At 35.6% G+C, this 16,999-nt stretch overlaps 1 protein-coding gene across 12 annotated transcripts in view; it reads right to left on the bottom strand.

Annotated features, from left to right (window-relative positions):
• Window positions 1–13,075, bottom strand: part of ablim1a (actin binding LIM protein 1a) — a 52,702-nt gene extending 39,627 nt beyond the window's left edge. For 5 of the 12 annotated variants that reach the window (XM_048204520.1, XM_048204519.1, XM_048204517.1 and 2 more), the window contains exon 1: window positions 10,092–11,288. In XM_048204520.1, the coding sequence (XP_048060477.1) occupies window positions 10,092–10,188 (97 nt within the window). In that variant the 5' untranslated portion in view covers window positions 10,189–11,288. Of the gene's footprint in view, window positions 1–10,091; window positions 11,293–12,854 lie in introns of those variants that run through there. The other 7 variants (XR_007186724.1, XR_007186723.1, XM_048204523.1 and 4 more) reach the window with 5 other exon arrangements.
• Window positions 13,076–16,999: the final 3,924 nt, after the last annotated feature.

Here is a 16,999-nt window from a genome sequence, read left to right on the forward strand (position 1 = left end):
TGAATTGAAAATAAATCGATAAATATGCAGTTAAACAGATTACAGAAATCTTGAGTTTCTTTTTTTAATTACTTTTAAATTGATACAGTGTATTAAAACATAGAAATAAATGTACATTTAACTGTGCACGAGTTGTTTCATTGTCACTATTGTCTACAAGCGACAAACAGCAACATATATTTTTTTCTCACTAAGGCTTCATTTATTTAATGAAAAATACAGTTAAAAACATGTACAATAATATTACTATTTAAAATAATTTGAATATACAGGCATCTCAAATTAGAATGTTTTGGAAAATTTCATTTATTTCAGTAATTCAACTCAAATTGTGGAAATCGTGTATTAAATAAATTCAATGCACACAGACTGAAGAACTTTAAGTCTTTGGTTCTTTTAATTGTGATGATTTTGGCTCACATTTAACAAAAACCCACCAATTCACTACCTCAAAAAGATGCATGAATTACGTGCGGCGTGGCATGGAGGCAATCAGCCTGTGGCACTGCTCAGGTATAATGGAAGCACAGGTTGCTTGGTTAGCGGCCTTCAGGTCATCTGCATTGTTGGGTCTGGTGTCTCTCATCTTCCTCTTGATAATACCCCATAGATTCTCTATGGGGTTCAGGTAAGACGCTTCTGACGTTGTCTTTGGTTCACAAGTGGCTTGGTATGTGGGATGTGACAGTTGTAGCCCATTTCCTGAAAAACGTCTGTGTGCGGTGGTGGCTCTTGATGCACTGACTCCAGCTTCAGTCCACTCCTTTTGAAGCTCTCCTAAGTTTTTAAATTGGCTTCGCCTGACAATCTTCTCAAGTCTGCGGTCATTCCTTTCACTTGTACACCTTTTCCTACCACACTTTTTCCTTCCAGTCAACTTTCCATGAATATGCTTTGGCACAGCACTCTGCGAACAGCCAGCTCTTTCAGCAATGACCCTCTGTGGCTTACCCTCTTTGTAGAGGGTCTTGATGATCATCTTCTGGATAACTGTCAAGTCAGCAGACTTCCCCATGACTGCTGTTGGGATTACTGACCTAAACCCAGTATTTATACTGAGAATGGTAATTTAATAGAACTTGAAATTAAATACAGATTTTTTGATTTTGATGAGCAGCAAGCTGTAATCATCAAAATGAAAACAAAAAAGTCTGGAAATATTTTACTTTATAAATTTAGAATATATTTAAGTTTTACTTTTTGAATTAAATTACAGAGAAAAAATAACTTTTTCATGATATTCTAATTTATTGAGATGCACCTGTATTCTTAAATGTAATTTATTTCTGTGATGGTAAAGCTGACTTTTCAGCATCATTACTCCAGGCTTCAGTGTCACATGATCCTTCAGAAAAATTTTAATATGCTGATTTGCTGCTAAAGAAACATTTTTAACATTATCAATGTTAAAAACAGTAGTGCTGATGAATACGTTTGTGGAAACTGTGAACTGTATTTTTATACAAAAGTTCCTTTTCCACATGCCACTGTGATCTGTAAATCTTTAACCAAACAAGAGTTGACAAGCAAATCCCAAGAAATCTGAAGACTGTGGATGGAGGAAATCTGACATGCTGGATTTGTCTGATGGTTGTAATACCAGAGTAAAGCCTTTTTGGTAGCTTCAAGCATCCTTGTAAACAGTTACATAAAGTTTACAGTTACATAAACCTCATTTTTGAAAAGCAATAACCATTATTTTTTGACATCATATACTGATTAATAAATTGCATAATGCTCTTTCCTCCTCATTCACACTCACAAAAGTTTTATGTGTTAAGATGTTTCCTGGCACTTGAATGAACACTACCTCTTGATTAGCATAATTAATTACTTCCATCCCATTAACAGCATGTAATCCTTTTTTAGCAACTGAGACATTCACTTTCATAATCTGCTTTAGCCCACCTACACTCAATGGAAACTCACACAGCACAACTAACATGAGGGAAACATGTCTATTGAACGAAAAGGGTCGGCCAACCATTGAAGATCTATTTGGACAGTGTGATCTCATTCGTATTCATACAAAAATTGCACATTTTTGTACGTTTGGATAGATAGACACTGACATGAACAATGCTATTATGTATTGGCAGCATCTATAGCCTTTTACATGTATACGACAAACTTTTTTTTTTTATTTCTCTCAGAGAAAGACCTTTTAATGAGGGAAATGCATCTGGTCTTTCTCTGAAAAATAAAAACAAAACAAAAAAAAACACACTAATCAATAACAAATATAATAAGATCAAATATACAGTAAAATCAATTTAAGAAATTCTTGAATTTAATATTTTATTCAAGCCAAAGTATTGCATAAGCCTATGTAAAAAGATTAATGTTTTGGAAGCTGTTGTGCTTAAAAAAAAATCTTTCCATATAAAATTATATGAATAATAATGAGATCATGTTGCGCAAGTTACTCTAAAAAAAGTAAGTGTAATTGGAGTGTAATTGGATTACTGTACTAATTACTCTCTCTTAAAACGTATTGCAATACTTATTACTAATTACTTTCTAAATCTCATATCAACCTCGACCAGCTGAACAATACAAGAGACATGTAACTTCTCTTTTAATTCTATCAAATAAATAATATAAAATTGCATAAATTATTCTTAAACTGACCAAAGTATTTAAAGGGAGAAGTTTATATATATAAAACAAACATACAAACAAACAAACAAACAAACAAAAAAAACATTTTAACATTAGACCTTAAATTCTGATGTTAACTCCACTATTGTATTAAATAGAATTGTTCTATCGTCTATACCGGGGTGGCAAACTCCGGTCCTGGAGAGCCTCAGTCCTGCAGAGTTTCGCTCCAACCCTGATAAAAACTCACCTGTCTATAGCTTTCTTGCAACCCTTCAGATCTTGATTAGCTTGTTCAGGTGTGTTTGATTAGGGTTGGAACTGAACTCTGCAGGAATGTGGCTCTCCAGGGCCGACGTTCGCCACCCCTGGTCTACACAGTATTTAATGCAATTACATCAAACTGTAATTAAATTACAGAACAATTAAGAGTAATCCCTTACTTTACTTTTCAAGGGAAAAGTAATTAAATTACTTTGTTCTGGCATGAAACTCTAGATGGCGCATGCTGGTCTTTAACTCATTTGGCGTTCACATCATTATCTACATAGCACAGCTGATTGCATCAGTGACCAATGAACCGCGGCTCAGCTTTCAAACAAATACCGGTAGTGTTGCTGTTAGCAGTCTGCAGAGCGCTTTCAGAAACCCTTCACCTTCCCCAGCTCCACCTGTATAGATCCCCTATGGGGGTTAATTCATGTATGTTACATGTGCAGCAGCATGTCTTACATGCTCACAACAAGCAATGTCTGTGAATGTATCGGCAGTATCAAGTCTCTGTACTTGCTCTGCAAGCAGCAGCAGCAGTGTAACAGATCTATTCCACCAAAACCAAACACATTATCATTGCCTTATCCATTACCATGCCAATCTCTCTGTAAGTTGTCATGACAGAATTACAGTAATTACTTAGTAATGCATTACACCCAACACTGACTACACACTACGCATCTTGAAAATGAACAACTGAACTTTACAATTACCATTGCTCATTTGATAATGGGTCTAAATTTCACTGGTGTCTGGAGCAAACTAATCTAAATGATATTCAACTTATGACAGTATTATGCAATGAACAAGAGATGTGCAGTGCTAGGTTTGAAGAACAATATAAAGCTTAACCCTTCAGCACAACCGTTCATACCAGGTGTCAGGCTCTCGGTCAGGTAGTAATCTTCAGGGTTGATGAACGGCAGCTGTTGCATCACAGACTGCTTCGGAATGAGGTACAGCACTTCTGCCACACGTCCATCTTCTATGACAGACATGCGTTTGATGGAGTTTGTGCGTTTGATCCGGGTGCGATCCACCTGCTGACTGCGTCCCGAGCCGCAGAGTTTCCCCAGGCTGTTCAAAGTGGGAAGGGAAGGCATGGCTGTGGTGCACAATAAGTCCTCAAAAATACATAAACTTGGCCAAAAATGCTTTAGGAATTAATCTTCTCCACAACAGTCAATATCCAGACTAAATGATGACCGGTGATCTCTCAAAAAGCCCTTTGACCCAGCGTTCAGGGGCCACGTTCCAGCAGGTGAGTCTGCAGACAGGGCCAAACTCCAACCAAAACCCTCTGATCTTCAGATAAACAAATCTTAAATCTTCAACCAAATGCTTACTCGTCACGATTTAGTGGTTGCCAGATGCAATCTCAGGCGAAGACCACAGGTGAACCCCGATCCAGAGTGGAAAGTAAGAAGTGGCTTGGATAGCTCCTTGCCTTCTCCTAAGAGGATTAACCCTGACGTCTACCCCATGATTATCTCTTGGCTAGACGATGCCACCAGAGCTGCTGCACAATCGACCCAACTAAAAATACCCTGTTCTTGATCCAAATCAAGAATGGTCACCTTTGAGACAATTACCAAGCCCTTATTCGCACATTTCGATGCTTTTTTTAGAAATTGCTGACTGTTTTCTATTAATACAATTAAAATAATGCAAGAGATTATCTGAAATCACATCTGTGCAGATACTGAGAGATATAGATTAGTAATAATCCCACAAACTCCTTTAAATCTTTAATCACAGGATTTTCTAATTTAGCCAAAGAAAAGCGCCATCAGAATGAAACAATCTGAACAACGATAGAAAGACTATGATTATGGCAGCAGTAATCAAAATGTTAATTTTTCATATATGCTCACACAGTCTGTATTCTTCTTGAGCAATACAATTTGTGAAATATTATTATATCACAATAGAACATATATAGAATATATTTAAAATGTCCAGATAATAATATATGGGATTGCTGCACTGCTTGTCATTTATTTTGACCTTCATCAAATATTGTAACTACAGCTAAATTTCCTGTTGTGCTGCCTGGCGAACCTTCATTATGGGTTTTTGGGCTTTCTGCCAATTTTCTGGGTGGTAAATAGCGTTGGCATCCAACCAATGGAAAAAATTAAATAATTAAACAAATAATAGTTACATGAATGATAAAAGATTAAATAATTTAAAAGGAGAGCATATAATAACATTAATATTATTAGTCTGACATTATGAAATTAGGATTAAAGGTGCGGCAAGTTTTTGAACAATGCTGTTGGACATTGTTGATATATGAAATCAACCCAAACAAATCCACCCCGCTCTTCATTGCTCCGCCTCCAAAACTCACACTCCAATACTAACCACCCTGCTCCGAGTCAGTCTTGAACCCCGGCCCTATCGCTGATGGCATTCGAGGCGAATGCACTACCAATGTCGCTAACACCTAATTCTCTAGCAGTCATCAGTGTGCAGTGGTTGCATCCAGAGCACATAACCTTTTGTAACACCCACATCCAGACAACAGACTAGATTAGTAATTGTAACTCAAACATTGTTTAGGAAACTAATCCTGTTCGAAGAGCAGTGTTGGGGAAAGTTACTTTTAAAAGTAATGCATTACAATATTGCGTTACTCCCTAAGTAACTAATTTTGTTACTTGGTTACTTTTTAGGTGTTACATTACTTCCACGTTACCTTTCCTCACCTAGGCTGGGCTTGCTAGTTTGTTTTTTAATAGAAAAAAGTTCTATTTTTGGCAAATGTAAAGGCCCTTTCACACCAAAAGTGAAATGAATAAGCCTCACGCAATAGAAAATGTTAATTAATGCGCCTGTACAGTAGAAGGCGCAGCTCTAACAAGTAACAAACCTTTCAGCTGTGATTCCATTCTGAATTGCAGAAGAATAGGATGCAGGAGAAGAAAGTTCAAGTCTTACTTCAGCAATAAAAGCAAAAATGAAACACAAATGTGATGTGTATCTAAAGTCATTTTTGATATTATGATTGAATTGGTCAGCAGCAAAGATATGGGTTAATAAAGTGAGATTAAATACAAAAAGTATTATTGCAAGTTTGTATTTCACTGCTTTTATACATTTTGAGGAATACTGAATCAGTTTTTGTGCAAGTGAGATGAGTAAATGCCTGCTGACATTTAGTCTAGAACTATAATAACCAACATGTTTACACACAGTGCACATTTCTCTCAACATGGAGACAGAAGAGGTGTCGGTCAATAAATGAGAAAACATTACTTATACAGTACTTATACTGTATGTTACTTTTATGAAAAACTAACTCAGATATTTTGTTGTAAATTTAAAAGTAATGCATTACTTTACTAATTATTTGAAAAAGGTCATCTGAATTATGTAACTCAAAAGTAATTGAGTAACTGATTGCGTTACCCCAACAATGTCAAAAAGCTTTGTTTTAGTCACTGTCATTGAATGACCGAGATAATGCATCAAACAATGGCAAATACTGGAGAAAACACTAACCTACTGCCTTTATGAAATTACACAGTAAAGAATCAGATTTAAGAGACCCCGCAGAGGGTCTTTCTGCACTCAGAAACATTAGAGAGGCTGTGGCTCAGCAGTTTATACTTATTAAACAGACACAGGCTCTGTTCCTTCCTACAGTGATGCATACGCAAGCAACATTTTAAGAAAGGTTGTACAGAAAGGTAATTATCTTTCTTTCTAAGATAACTTCTTTTGAACAAACTGCTGCATCATATACTTATCCATTACAGAAGGTAATAAGATAATGCAGTTTATATACACGTGCACTCACAATTTAATTTATTAAAAAATTATTTTAACTAAAAATTTTCTATGCATATTTTTCTCTGAGTATCATGTCATTATCTTAGCAACATAGCAGCTCATAGGTTTTCGAAAAGAGCCTCAAAGGGTTTAGCAGATGCTGATACATTTTCAACAGACTGAGGCGGATTAGAGTATGCATGTAATCTTTAAACTGTCAAATGTTGAACATAATTTACATGTCAACTGAAAATTAGATTTTAGAGGGAGGGGAGAAGAGAGATGGATTTAGAGTGATGGAGATGGAAGAAGGTTAGAGAGAGAGGGAGAAAAAGGGATGAACTTGCATTTCTCACAATGTTCCTCTGCTGATATAGGGCTTCATAAATAATAGAGCTCTGCTTTCTCTGTTATATGAAGCTCTCTTCCGATCTCTCTCAAGGCCCTTTCACGTGACTCATGCACTGCTTTGACCTCATCATGAAAAGTGTTTCAAAAAAATTACACAAAAAGGGCTATTTTACAAGACTGTTAGATAGCAAGATAGTGGGAAATGTACCTTAAACATTTAGAACAGAAAAAGTCCCTGTGCTTTGATAGATCACAGAAAGGAAAAAGAACGTGCTGAATGTTAATCTTTACAGTCTCTGGAAGCTCTAGGTGAACTTAAATTAGTTCAAGAAAGAATTCAATGCACTGGACAATGCTGGCATGAATCAGTGAAAGGGCCTTCAGGCTGAGTGGTTTTCAATAGCAGAAGACAATAATCAGAGCTTATTTAGCCAATCTGAAACTCTCTTTCTCTCTCTCTAATATATATATATATATATATATATATATATATATATATATATATATATATATATATATATTAGGGGTGTAACAGTACACAAAACTCACCGTTTGGTACGTACTTTGGTTTTAAAGTTATGGTTTGGTACGGGTTCGGTACAGCAGGTGTGGATAAAACTAAACGTAAAATTGCATTTTTTATTATTAAATAGTGGTTTACTGAACAAATTGTGTTTTTGTCTTTAAATATATTAAATTAAATTAAATTATAACTAAATGTTTCATAAGGATAAAAAAAAATATCTTTGCTGATGCTATAAACTATGTAGGGAGCCCTTACTTGAACATTATGCTACTATAATATTAAAGGTTAACATCTGAGCCCAAACTATTAGCCTAAATTCAATCGCTATTTATTTCTAGATATAATAATCAACACTCAAACAACAAATTGTATGCAAATATGTAAGCTGCACATAAGGCAGTTTTTGCATTAACTTCTAAATCTAATTATAAAATTAAGTTTTACTCCAATTCGTTGTTGAAATGTAATCATTTTCATGACAGTTTATTTAAACATATTAAATAATCAAGACATCTCTAATAGATTAAAATATAATGAATATATGGGCTAATACAGTGCATATAATAAGCAAAAGAGTTAATTTCTCTGGCGAACTAACAAGCTGTGGACACTAAATGGCTTTTCTGAGGTAAATGCTACATGACATATTGTTTACAAGCTGTTTTATTGATGTCTTTCCGCCATTCAACACTAAATAAGCGATAACTAAACGATAGATTTTATAAGTTTCAGTAAGTTATACTTTATCTTTCAACATACATTCAGATGTTTATTTAAGTTTATTCTGTAACTAGTATTAAAGAGGAAGAGATGATTGCGTTCACTCGCGCTCCGCGCTGCCGGATGAACTGAGGTACCCGTACAGTGATCTGTCACGCCACATCAAAGTGCGTCAAAACAGCACTTTCTGTTTGAATTTCATGATTTTGTGGACAGAATTTGAAGGATGACACTTTGTTTCTTATCGAAAGTAACACAATGAAGAGCTTATTGCGATTATCTCTTATTAGTGGTTAATTATCTCTAATTAGTGGTTACACACATGCACCGAACCGAAAGCCCTGTACCGAAACGGTTTCGGTACGAATATGTGTACCGTTACACCCCTTATATAAATAAAAAGTATTTATTAGTAATGCATGTATCTGGTGACTGTTGGGTAAATTGTCTAAAACAAGTGTTTAATTCTAGAAATGTCTGTTATTAAAGGTGTTGCAAGCGATTACACATATATACATATACACATACACACACTACCGTTCAAAAGTTTTAGATCGGTAAGATTTTTTAAATGTTTTTAAAAGAAGTGTCTTCTGCTCACTGCATGTATTTGATCCAAAATACAGCAAAAACAGTAATATTGTGAAATATTTTTACAATTTAAAATAACTTTTCTATTTGAATATATTTACAGCATCATTTCTCCAGTCTTCAGTGTCACATGATCCTTCAGAAATCATTCTAATATGCTGATTTGCTGAAGTTTGACAATATATATACAGTTTTGATCAGTGCCGTATTATAACTCCAAAACTACTGTAATCCTAAAAATTGCCAAGTGACTTCCAGCTGTTTTTGTTTGTGATCTCAGCAGATGCCAAAAACTGCTACATCATCTTAGACTCTACTCAACTGATACTCGAGCTCTGAAAACATCAAACTTGAAACATGAACTTGGCATAAAAACAGCAAAAAGACTGAAGAGTTTAACATGCTCTTGAGTGCTGAAATCATCCATCCACTGATTTCAGTTAAAGGAATAAGTCAGCCAAGAATCATTTACTCACCCTCAAATTGTTCCAAACCTATATGAATTTCTTTCTTCTGCTTAACACAAAAGAAGATATTTTGAAGAATGTTGTAAACCAAACAGTTGATGGGCCCTATTGACTTCCATAGTATATTTTTTTATACTATGGAAGCCAATGGGGCCCACCAGCTGTCTGGTTACCCATATTCTTCAAAATATCTTCTTTTGTGTTCAGCAGAAGAAAGAAATTCATACAGGTTTGGATCAACCTGATGGTGAGTAAATGATGACAGAATTTTCATTTAGGTGAACTATCCCTTTAAGAATCTGCTGTGATGTAAAAAGACTGAGCAAAACCACATTGGCACCACATAGCAAATGAATGGGCAGGACAATGTCCTCTTCATATGTTTTAGATACCACCTACATTGTTTTATCTTTCAGATTTGTATTTTTCCTTTCACACACTCCCATTGAATACCATGTTCTCTATACACATGGGACCGAACGAGTTTGCTGCTTCTTCTGTGAAGTGGACTATACAGCAAATAAGCTTAGCACAAACTAACACATCACATTAAAAGCAGAGGTACAGTGAGAATAAATCTCTCTGCTGCACAGCAAACCTCCCCATTTCACCTCAAGAAAACTGATCCAGCTCCAGCGCACATATCAGAGACAACTCCCTTACAAAGGAAAACAATGATAAATGAACACCAACCAAGCGTAAACACAAAGAAAACAAGCCTTCTATAGAGATAAACACATAAATCACATGCACAAAGACACTGGGATGTCTGAGACAGTGCTTACCATCAAGTCCGAAGCAGGAGGTAATTTTTTGGGCGTAGTTGCACAGTCCATCGTAAGGAGGCTGTTTTTGCTGGTGCACTGTACTCTTATCCCCCATCTCTACTAACAAGCAAACACACACACACTCTCACCCTTTCAACCTCACACACTCACAGGACGGCCCCGGCAGGACATTCTGAGGCTGCGTCCTCATCAATAATTCACATTTGCACACACGCACACCAGACTCGTTCGCCCTCGCGCACACACTCACGAAAGTGCTGAGGCGATGTGTCCTCACTGCATGCGTTCTGGTGTCCGGACTGGGAGGAAGTGGAGGAGGAGACTCAGGTTACCGCGGTACCGGTTGCCAAGGATAGGCCAGTGATGCCGCAGTCTAACAGGTAGAAGTCTGCTGCCCTGGTGCAGAGGCAGGGCGGGGCATTTACGGGATGAGCTGCGCTACTGTCGGACACAGAGATGCAAGAACACACAAACAAACAAACACACTCCCATCCAGGATATTGTTAAAGAAATGCTCTCCTCTAGTTAGCCACTTCAGATTATTCAGCAAGGTTTGTCAACCACTGTGGAAGTTGGTTTCTGTCACAGTTGAAAAATTGTGATTATTGTTAGTGTCTCATAATATTTTTGAGAAATCATTATGAGGTTTCTCATTATTAGCAAAGATTAAAAGTCATAACTACAAAATTGTTTCTGATTATTATTAAACAGTAAGGCTTAATATCCCATTATTATTTCTATTTATAATTTTTAAAAATCTGACAACCCCAAACTTTGCACATTGATCCAAAACTGCTTTCAATGAAGCTGTGAAATGAAGTAGTAGGATTAGATTCAATCTTACACAACTGTTTTAAATAAAATCACAAAAAAGTTTTGGTTTATTTGAAAATTTGTAAAAGTGGTCATCTCCAAATGTACATATTTTGTGTCACCTTTAATAAAAGTGGACCTTTTCTTAATTCTAAAGTGAACTTATGTTTAAGGATGTTTAGATATTTTTACTAAAAAAAAAAAAAAAAAAAGGAGTGATTTTTTTAATAGTGGAGTTTTTGCAAACAAGCTCAATGCCTATAAGATCAGAATCCAAATATGTGACCCTGGACCACAAAACCAGTCATAAATCACATGGGTAAATTTGTAGCAATAGCCAACAATACATTGTATGGGTCAAACTTATCAATTTTTCTTTTATGCCAAAAATCATTAGGATATTAAGTAAAGATCATGTTCCATGAATATATTTTGTAAATTTCCTACTGTAAATATATCAAAAATATATATTTTTTTGAGTGGATATGCATTGCTAATGACTTCATTTGATTTCTCAATATTTTGATTTTGATTTTTGATTTTTTTTTTTTTTGCACCCTCAGATTTTCAAATAGTTGTATCTTGGACAAATATTGTCCTAACAAACCATACATCAATGGAAAGATTATTTATTCAGCTTTCAGATGATGTATCTCAATTACAAAAAATGTACCCTTATGACTGTTTTTGTGGTCCAGAGTCACATATTTGATTATGGTTTCCCATAAGAGGAGATGATGCTAAGAAAGAATGGTAAAGTGATTGCTCGGATGTGCGATTGTGGTAAGCTGCTTCACTCCTTCACGCTCTTTACTTGCTGAACATGGGAACATGGCCATCACTCAATAACACACTGATATATTGATTTACAAGAGAAAAAGCATTAAAATGACAAAATGCCGAGATGTGGGAAACAAAACCACTTGGACATTCTGCAATCTTTAGATCCAATAAACACTGCACAATTAATATGTTATTATGTGTATTTAACGGTTATGTGTTTTAATAGCCTAAATAATCTGTGATAATTCTGTGTAGTTATGTGTCTGATCATCACAGCCAACCATAAACTTGTAGCCCTACATACTTTCAGATCATTTCATTATCATGTTATTAACTGTCCCATTGAAAGAGCTCTACTCATAAGCCGTTATTGAATAAACTACTTATGGTTATGTTTTTATTAGGCTTTTTTCTTGGTTTCCAGATCTTCAAATGTTTTTGTTTTGTTTTTTTGTGTTAAAGTTCAGTTATAATTTCAGCAGAGGGAGCAAAAGAAACAGACCCACTGGCGTTTGGACGTTTTTGGACAGCTTTTAAGTCCACGCTGTAATGATGCCCTCATGTGGTTTGTTTGGGAGCTGCAGACAAAACATTCTTGGTTTGCCAGAAGATGACGTAACACCGCAGTTGCAATGCTGTCTCAATTTGGTAATATTCATGTGATAATGCAAAATGAGTAGCGATTTCGATTATTTTGTTTATTATTATTTGGTTTAGGTAATATTTTAACCATTTAATCCGAGTAGTAACGTATATTTTATTAGTTATATGTCATTTCGCGAACTTCCGTTGGATGTTCCGTTAGCAAGGCCACGAGATCGTTAATTTTATATTATATTATTTTACCAATGTCTGTAGCGAAAACACAAAGGAAGTTTTATTTCACTTTCAGTAAATGGATGTCAACCAGGTCTGCGTTTAAGGCAGCCCAGAACATTGTGGGATTGTGCCCGTCAACTCGTGTTCATCGGAGCGCGGGAATGAAATCAAATGAACGGATTAAATCACAACGCAGAATACAAAAGAAAGCTCCAGAAATGCTGAAATTGTTTTAAGTTAAATTAATAGTACTTTTATCAAATTCTCCTGTCTCACACCCACAATGCTGGTGACTTTAAAGGGTTAGTCCACTTTTAAATAAACTTTTCCTGATAATTTACTCACCCCCATGTCATCCAAGATGTTCATGTCTTTCTTTGGTCAGTCGAAAAGAAATTAGGGTTTTTGAGGAAAACATTCCAGGATTTTTCTCCATAGGCTAACGTTAGTGGATTTCAACGGCTACCGACAGGTTGAAGGTCCAAATTGCATTTTCAGTGCAGCTTCAAATGGCTTTAGACGAGGAATAAGGGTCTTATCTAGTGAAACGATCGGTCATTTTCAAAAAAAAAAATACAACCGTTTACGCTTTATAAACACAAAATATCGCCTTGAACGTACTTCCCGTTTCCGCATTCTTCAAAACGCTTACGCTGAATTTCCTACGCCTTCCCTATTCTACTTACGGAATGAACGTGGCGCCAGTTTCGTTTTTTTCGTAAGTAGAATAGGGAAGCGTTTTGAAGAATGCAGAAACGGGAAGTACGTGCAAGGCGATATTTTGTGTTTATAAAGCATAAACGTTTGTATTTAAAAAAAAAAAAAAAAAAAAAAGAAGACCGATCGTTTCACTAGATAAGACCCTTATTCCTTGTATGGTATTGTAAAGCTAAAGACATCAAAACAGTCTACAGTGGTTTAACCTTAATCTTATGAAGCAACGAAAAAAAAAAAAATAACGACTTTATTCAACAATATCTAGTGATGGGCGATTTCAATGCACTGCTTCATGAAGCTTCGAAGCTTTACGAATCTTTTGTATCGAATCGTGTATCAAACTGCCAAAGTCACGTGATTTCAAGAGGCTTCATTATGTCTTAAGTGTTTCGAAAATTAAGTGGTTCACCACTGGGGGACGTGACTTAATAAATAAATATAAAGGTACGTTCACGCGGCCTCGTAATTCCTGTAGTTACAAGATTATAGCTTGTAAAAAGCGTTCACGTCCTCATAGAGCTCGTAATTACAGTTTGTAAGCTGGGAGTTTTCTGAAAGCTCCCAGATGTACCACGTGGCCGCTGTACCACCTGACCGCTGTAGATTGATTTATTAGGTGTTGATAGTGGTGCCATGGAAACTCATAATTCCCAGTCCAAGGACCAAAAGGACGTGAACAGCTCCGAATATAACGTCACGTGTTGTCATTTCAAGATTCCGGTAAATACGAGGTGACGTGAATGCAGCTAAAATGTGTGCATGTGTTGTAAAGTCAAATGTGTGTATGTGCGGGCATGGGTGGGGGATGATTGGAAAGAAATCTGATTGGCTAGTTTAGTCCACACATAAATGTTAAAATCCAGGCTCAAAAACAGCTAAACTTGATTGAAACATTTGCAAAAAGGCCTTAAACCAATGTGTTGGGAAGAAGAAGCCTCTTAAATCTTTGAAACTTTTCTCTCTGATTATTTGATTCGAAGCATCAAGAGTGTCGAAAACAGTGCCATCTTGTAGCGGGTCAAGTTTATAGCAGCCATAAATCCCAGTGTGCAGCGCATTTATTCATTATGCACAAATAAAATTCTGACAATGCTAAATGCGTTTAGTTTTCTAATATAATTCACATATTAAAGTGTGGCAATAAATTAAATGTAACAATAATTATAATAATGATAATTTTAATCGTTCTGTGCATACCGTGGGGTATTGTAATAGATATAAAACACACGGTTTTTGTTTGTAATTACTTACTCAAAATCTAAAAACATTCTATTCTATTTAGTCAGAATAAACTGCACTGCAAAACCAATTCAAAACAAATTCGAAGAAAGCAAATATTTTAATTGGGACGGAGTGAAATGAATTAGAGAAAGCCGCAGGACACAGCAAACCTCATTATAGAGATTTCCAGGCCCGCAGTATCAAGCAACTGAGATTACATGATATTTCATCCTGAAATTGGTAACCTGTTAACAACTTTGTTCTTCTAAAAAGTATCACATCGTGACACCATGGCAGTGACCCTCAAATTCAACAGAAGATACCTTCTGACATGTCTGACTAGTGAGCTACATCTGTACAAGTAATGGGAATAAACCAGTCAAGCAGAACAGTGATAGGGTCTAAGCAGAAGAATTACATGGGGGCGGGGGGGACTTTACAGGAGAAATCTGAGAATTTTCTTTAACCAATGGAATACACTGCTTTACAACTTTTTTTTTTTTTTTTTAAATAAAACAGACATCATTAAAACAAAGACCAATTTTTCTTAAGTGTACTCAAAATCAAGACTGCAGAGGTTAAGTTATAACCGATTACTGCATTTAAAATAAGGCATCACAAATATCCCCATAAATAAGCAAAAGTAGAAAGGAAAAAAAAACTGAATGGAAGGGCAGTTAGGGATATGCTTTCCTCTGCTGCATATTATTAAATATGACCTTGCATGCATTTCACACCAGACATAGCTACTTTTATAACTGTACATTTGTATATACACAGTTCAGAACTTGGTATAAAATGTGCATGATCAAGAATAAAAAAAAAATGCATTATTTTTCTTTCTCTCTGAAACAGACATGCTGCTCCTATGATGATACATCCTTTGGTTTTGAAAGAAAATAAAATTAAAAATAAAATTAAAAAGACAGACATTTAGCTTTTCTGCACATGTAAAATGGATACAGAGACTAGTGTGCAATTTTTGAAAATAAATGCAAACCTTGAGAGACACAACTTTAAACATACAATTGTGTTATGGATGGAAAAATGCAAGGTAATGACTGAGATACAAATCTGAACCCTGTAAAGATTGTTAAATAAAGCCACGATACCAAGGCAGCCATCTCTCCAAAAATAAAATAAAAAACCCAACCCTATTTCAAGCTGTGCCCCTCCTTGCCAAATGTACACAGTGTGCATTTAGTACAGCATGTCCTTTACAAAGAGCAGGAGCAGATGAAGAAATGAATAGCCTGATGAATAACACTATTGCTGGTATAATTCCACAATGCCACAATGCAAAAGTATAATATTAAAGATCCCTTGTGAGGAAGCAGATAAACTCTAAAGTAGCTGTTCATTTCTAATTTTTAAAAGGAATAGTTCACCTAAAAACATTTTGTCATCATTTACTCACCCTAATATTGTTCTGAACCATTTTCTTTCTCATTTTTCCAATCGATGATGGAGATTTTTACAACCAGGTTTTGAAAATAGACAAAAAAAAAAGACAGAAACCATAAAACTATCATAAAAGTGATCCATATGACTTGTGCCATATATTCCAAAGCCTTTCAAAATCATATAATGGCTTTGTGTGAGTAAAAGATCAAAATTTAAAATGCCATTTACTGAAAATCTTTTGACTTAAATGGATAGTTCACCCAAAAATTCTGTCATCATTTACTCACTCTCAAGTTGTTCCAAACTTGTATGAATTTCTATCTTCTGCTGAGCACAAAAGAAGATATTTTGACTAATGTCAGTAACCAAACAGTTGATGGGCCCCGTTGACTTCCACAGTACGAAAAAATAAAATAAATAATACTATAGTCAATGGGGACCAGAAACCGTTTGGTTACCAACATTAGTCTAAATATCATCTTTTGTGTTCAGCAGAACGAAGAAACTCCGATTTAGAACAACTTGAGGATGAGTAAATGACAGAATGTTTATTTTTGGGTGAACTATCCCCTTACGACTTAAATTTCCCTCTTAGTTCACACAAATATATATCTCAATGGCTTGAAATAAAGTGCACGTCACCATTTTTTCTAGTACTTTTTGCATACATCCTCATTCATATTTACTGCACGGAAAACGAGCTGCTCGAACATTCTGCTATTTCATGGAACAAATATAATCTTGAGTTGCAACAAGATGAGGACGGACTCATTTTCATTGTTATTTTAGGTGAACTATTCCTTTAAAACAATTTTTTTTAAAATCAATAATAAATACATGATGATGATGATACAGGATGAAGTACACAGCTACTGTCTAGCTGGGACCAAGGCACACACACAACATGTCAAGTTAAACAACTAAAATGGTTTAGGAACACTGTCGGGAACATAAAGGATGAACAGCTCTCTGGGGATGCACCAGTGAAAACTGGTTTGAGTGCAAATGTGCCCAGTCTCAAATCAATCCAGTCCGCATTGCTTTCGGTTCGCTTTAAAAGAAAAGTGTTGGCAAACACTACCGGAAAGAAAAATGAGAGAGGATTTGTTTAAAAACGTTGCTCGTTGTCTAGTTCTCCAATTATTTAA

This window comes from Megalobrama amblycephala, linkage group LG10 (assembly GCF_018812025.1).
Source record: "Megalobrama amblycephala isolate DHTTF-2021 linkage group LG10, ASM1881202v1, whole genome shotgun sequence".
Lineage (NCBI taxonomy): Eukaryota > Metazoa > Chordata > Actinopteri > Cypriniformes > Xenocyprididae > Megalobrama > Megalobrama amblycephala.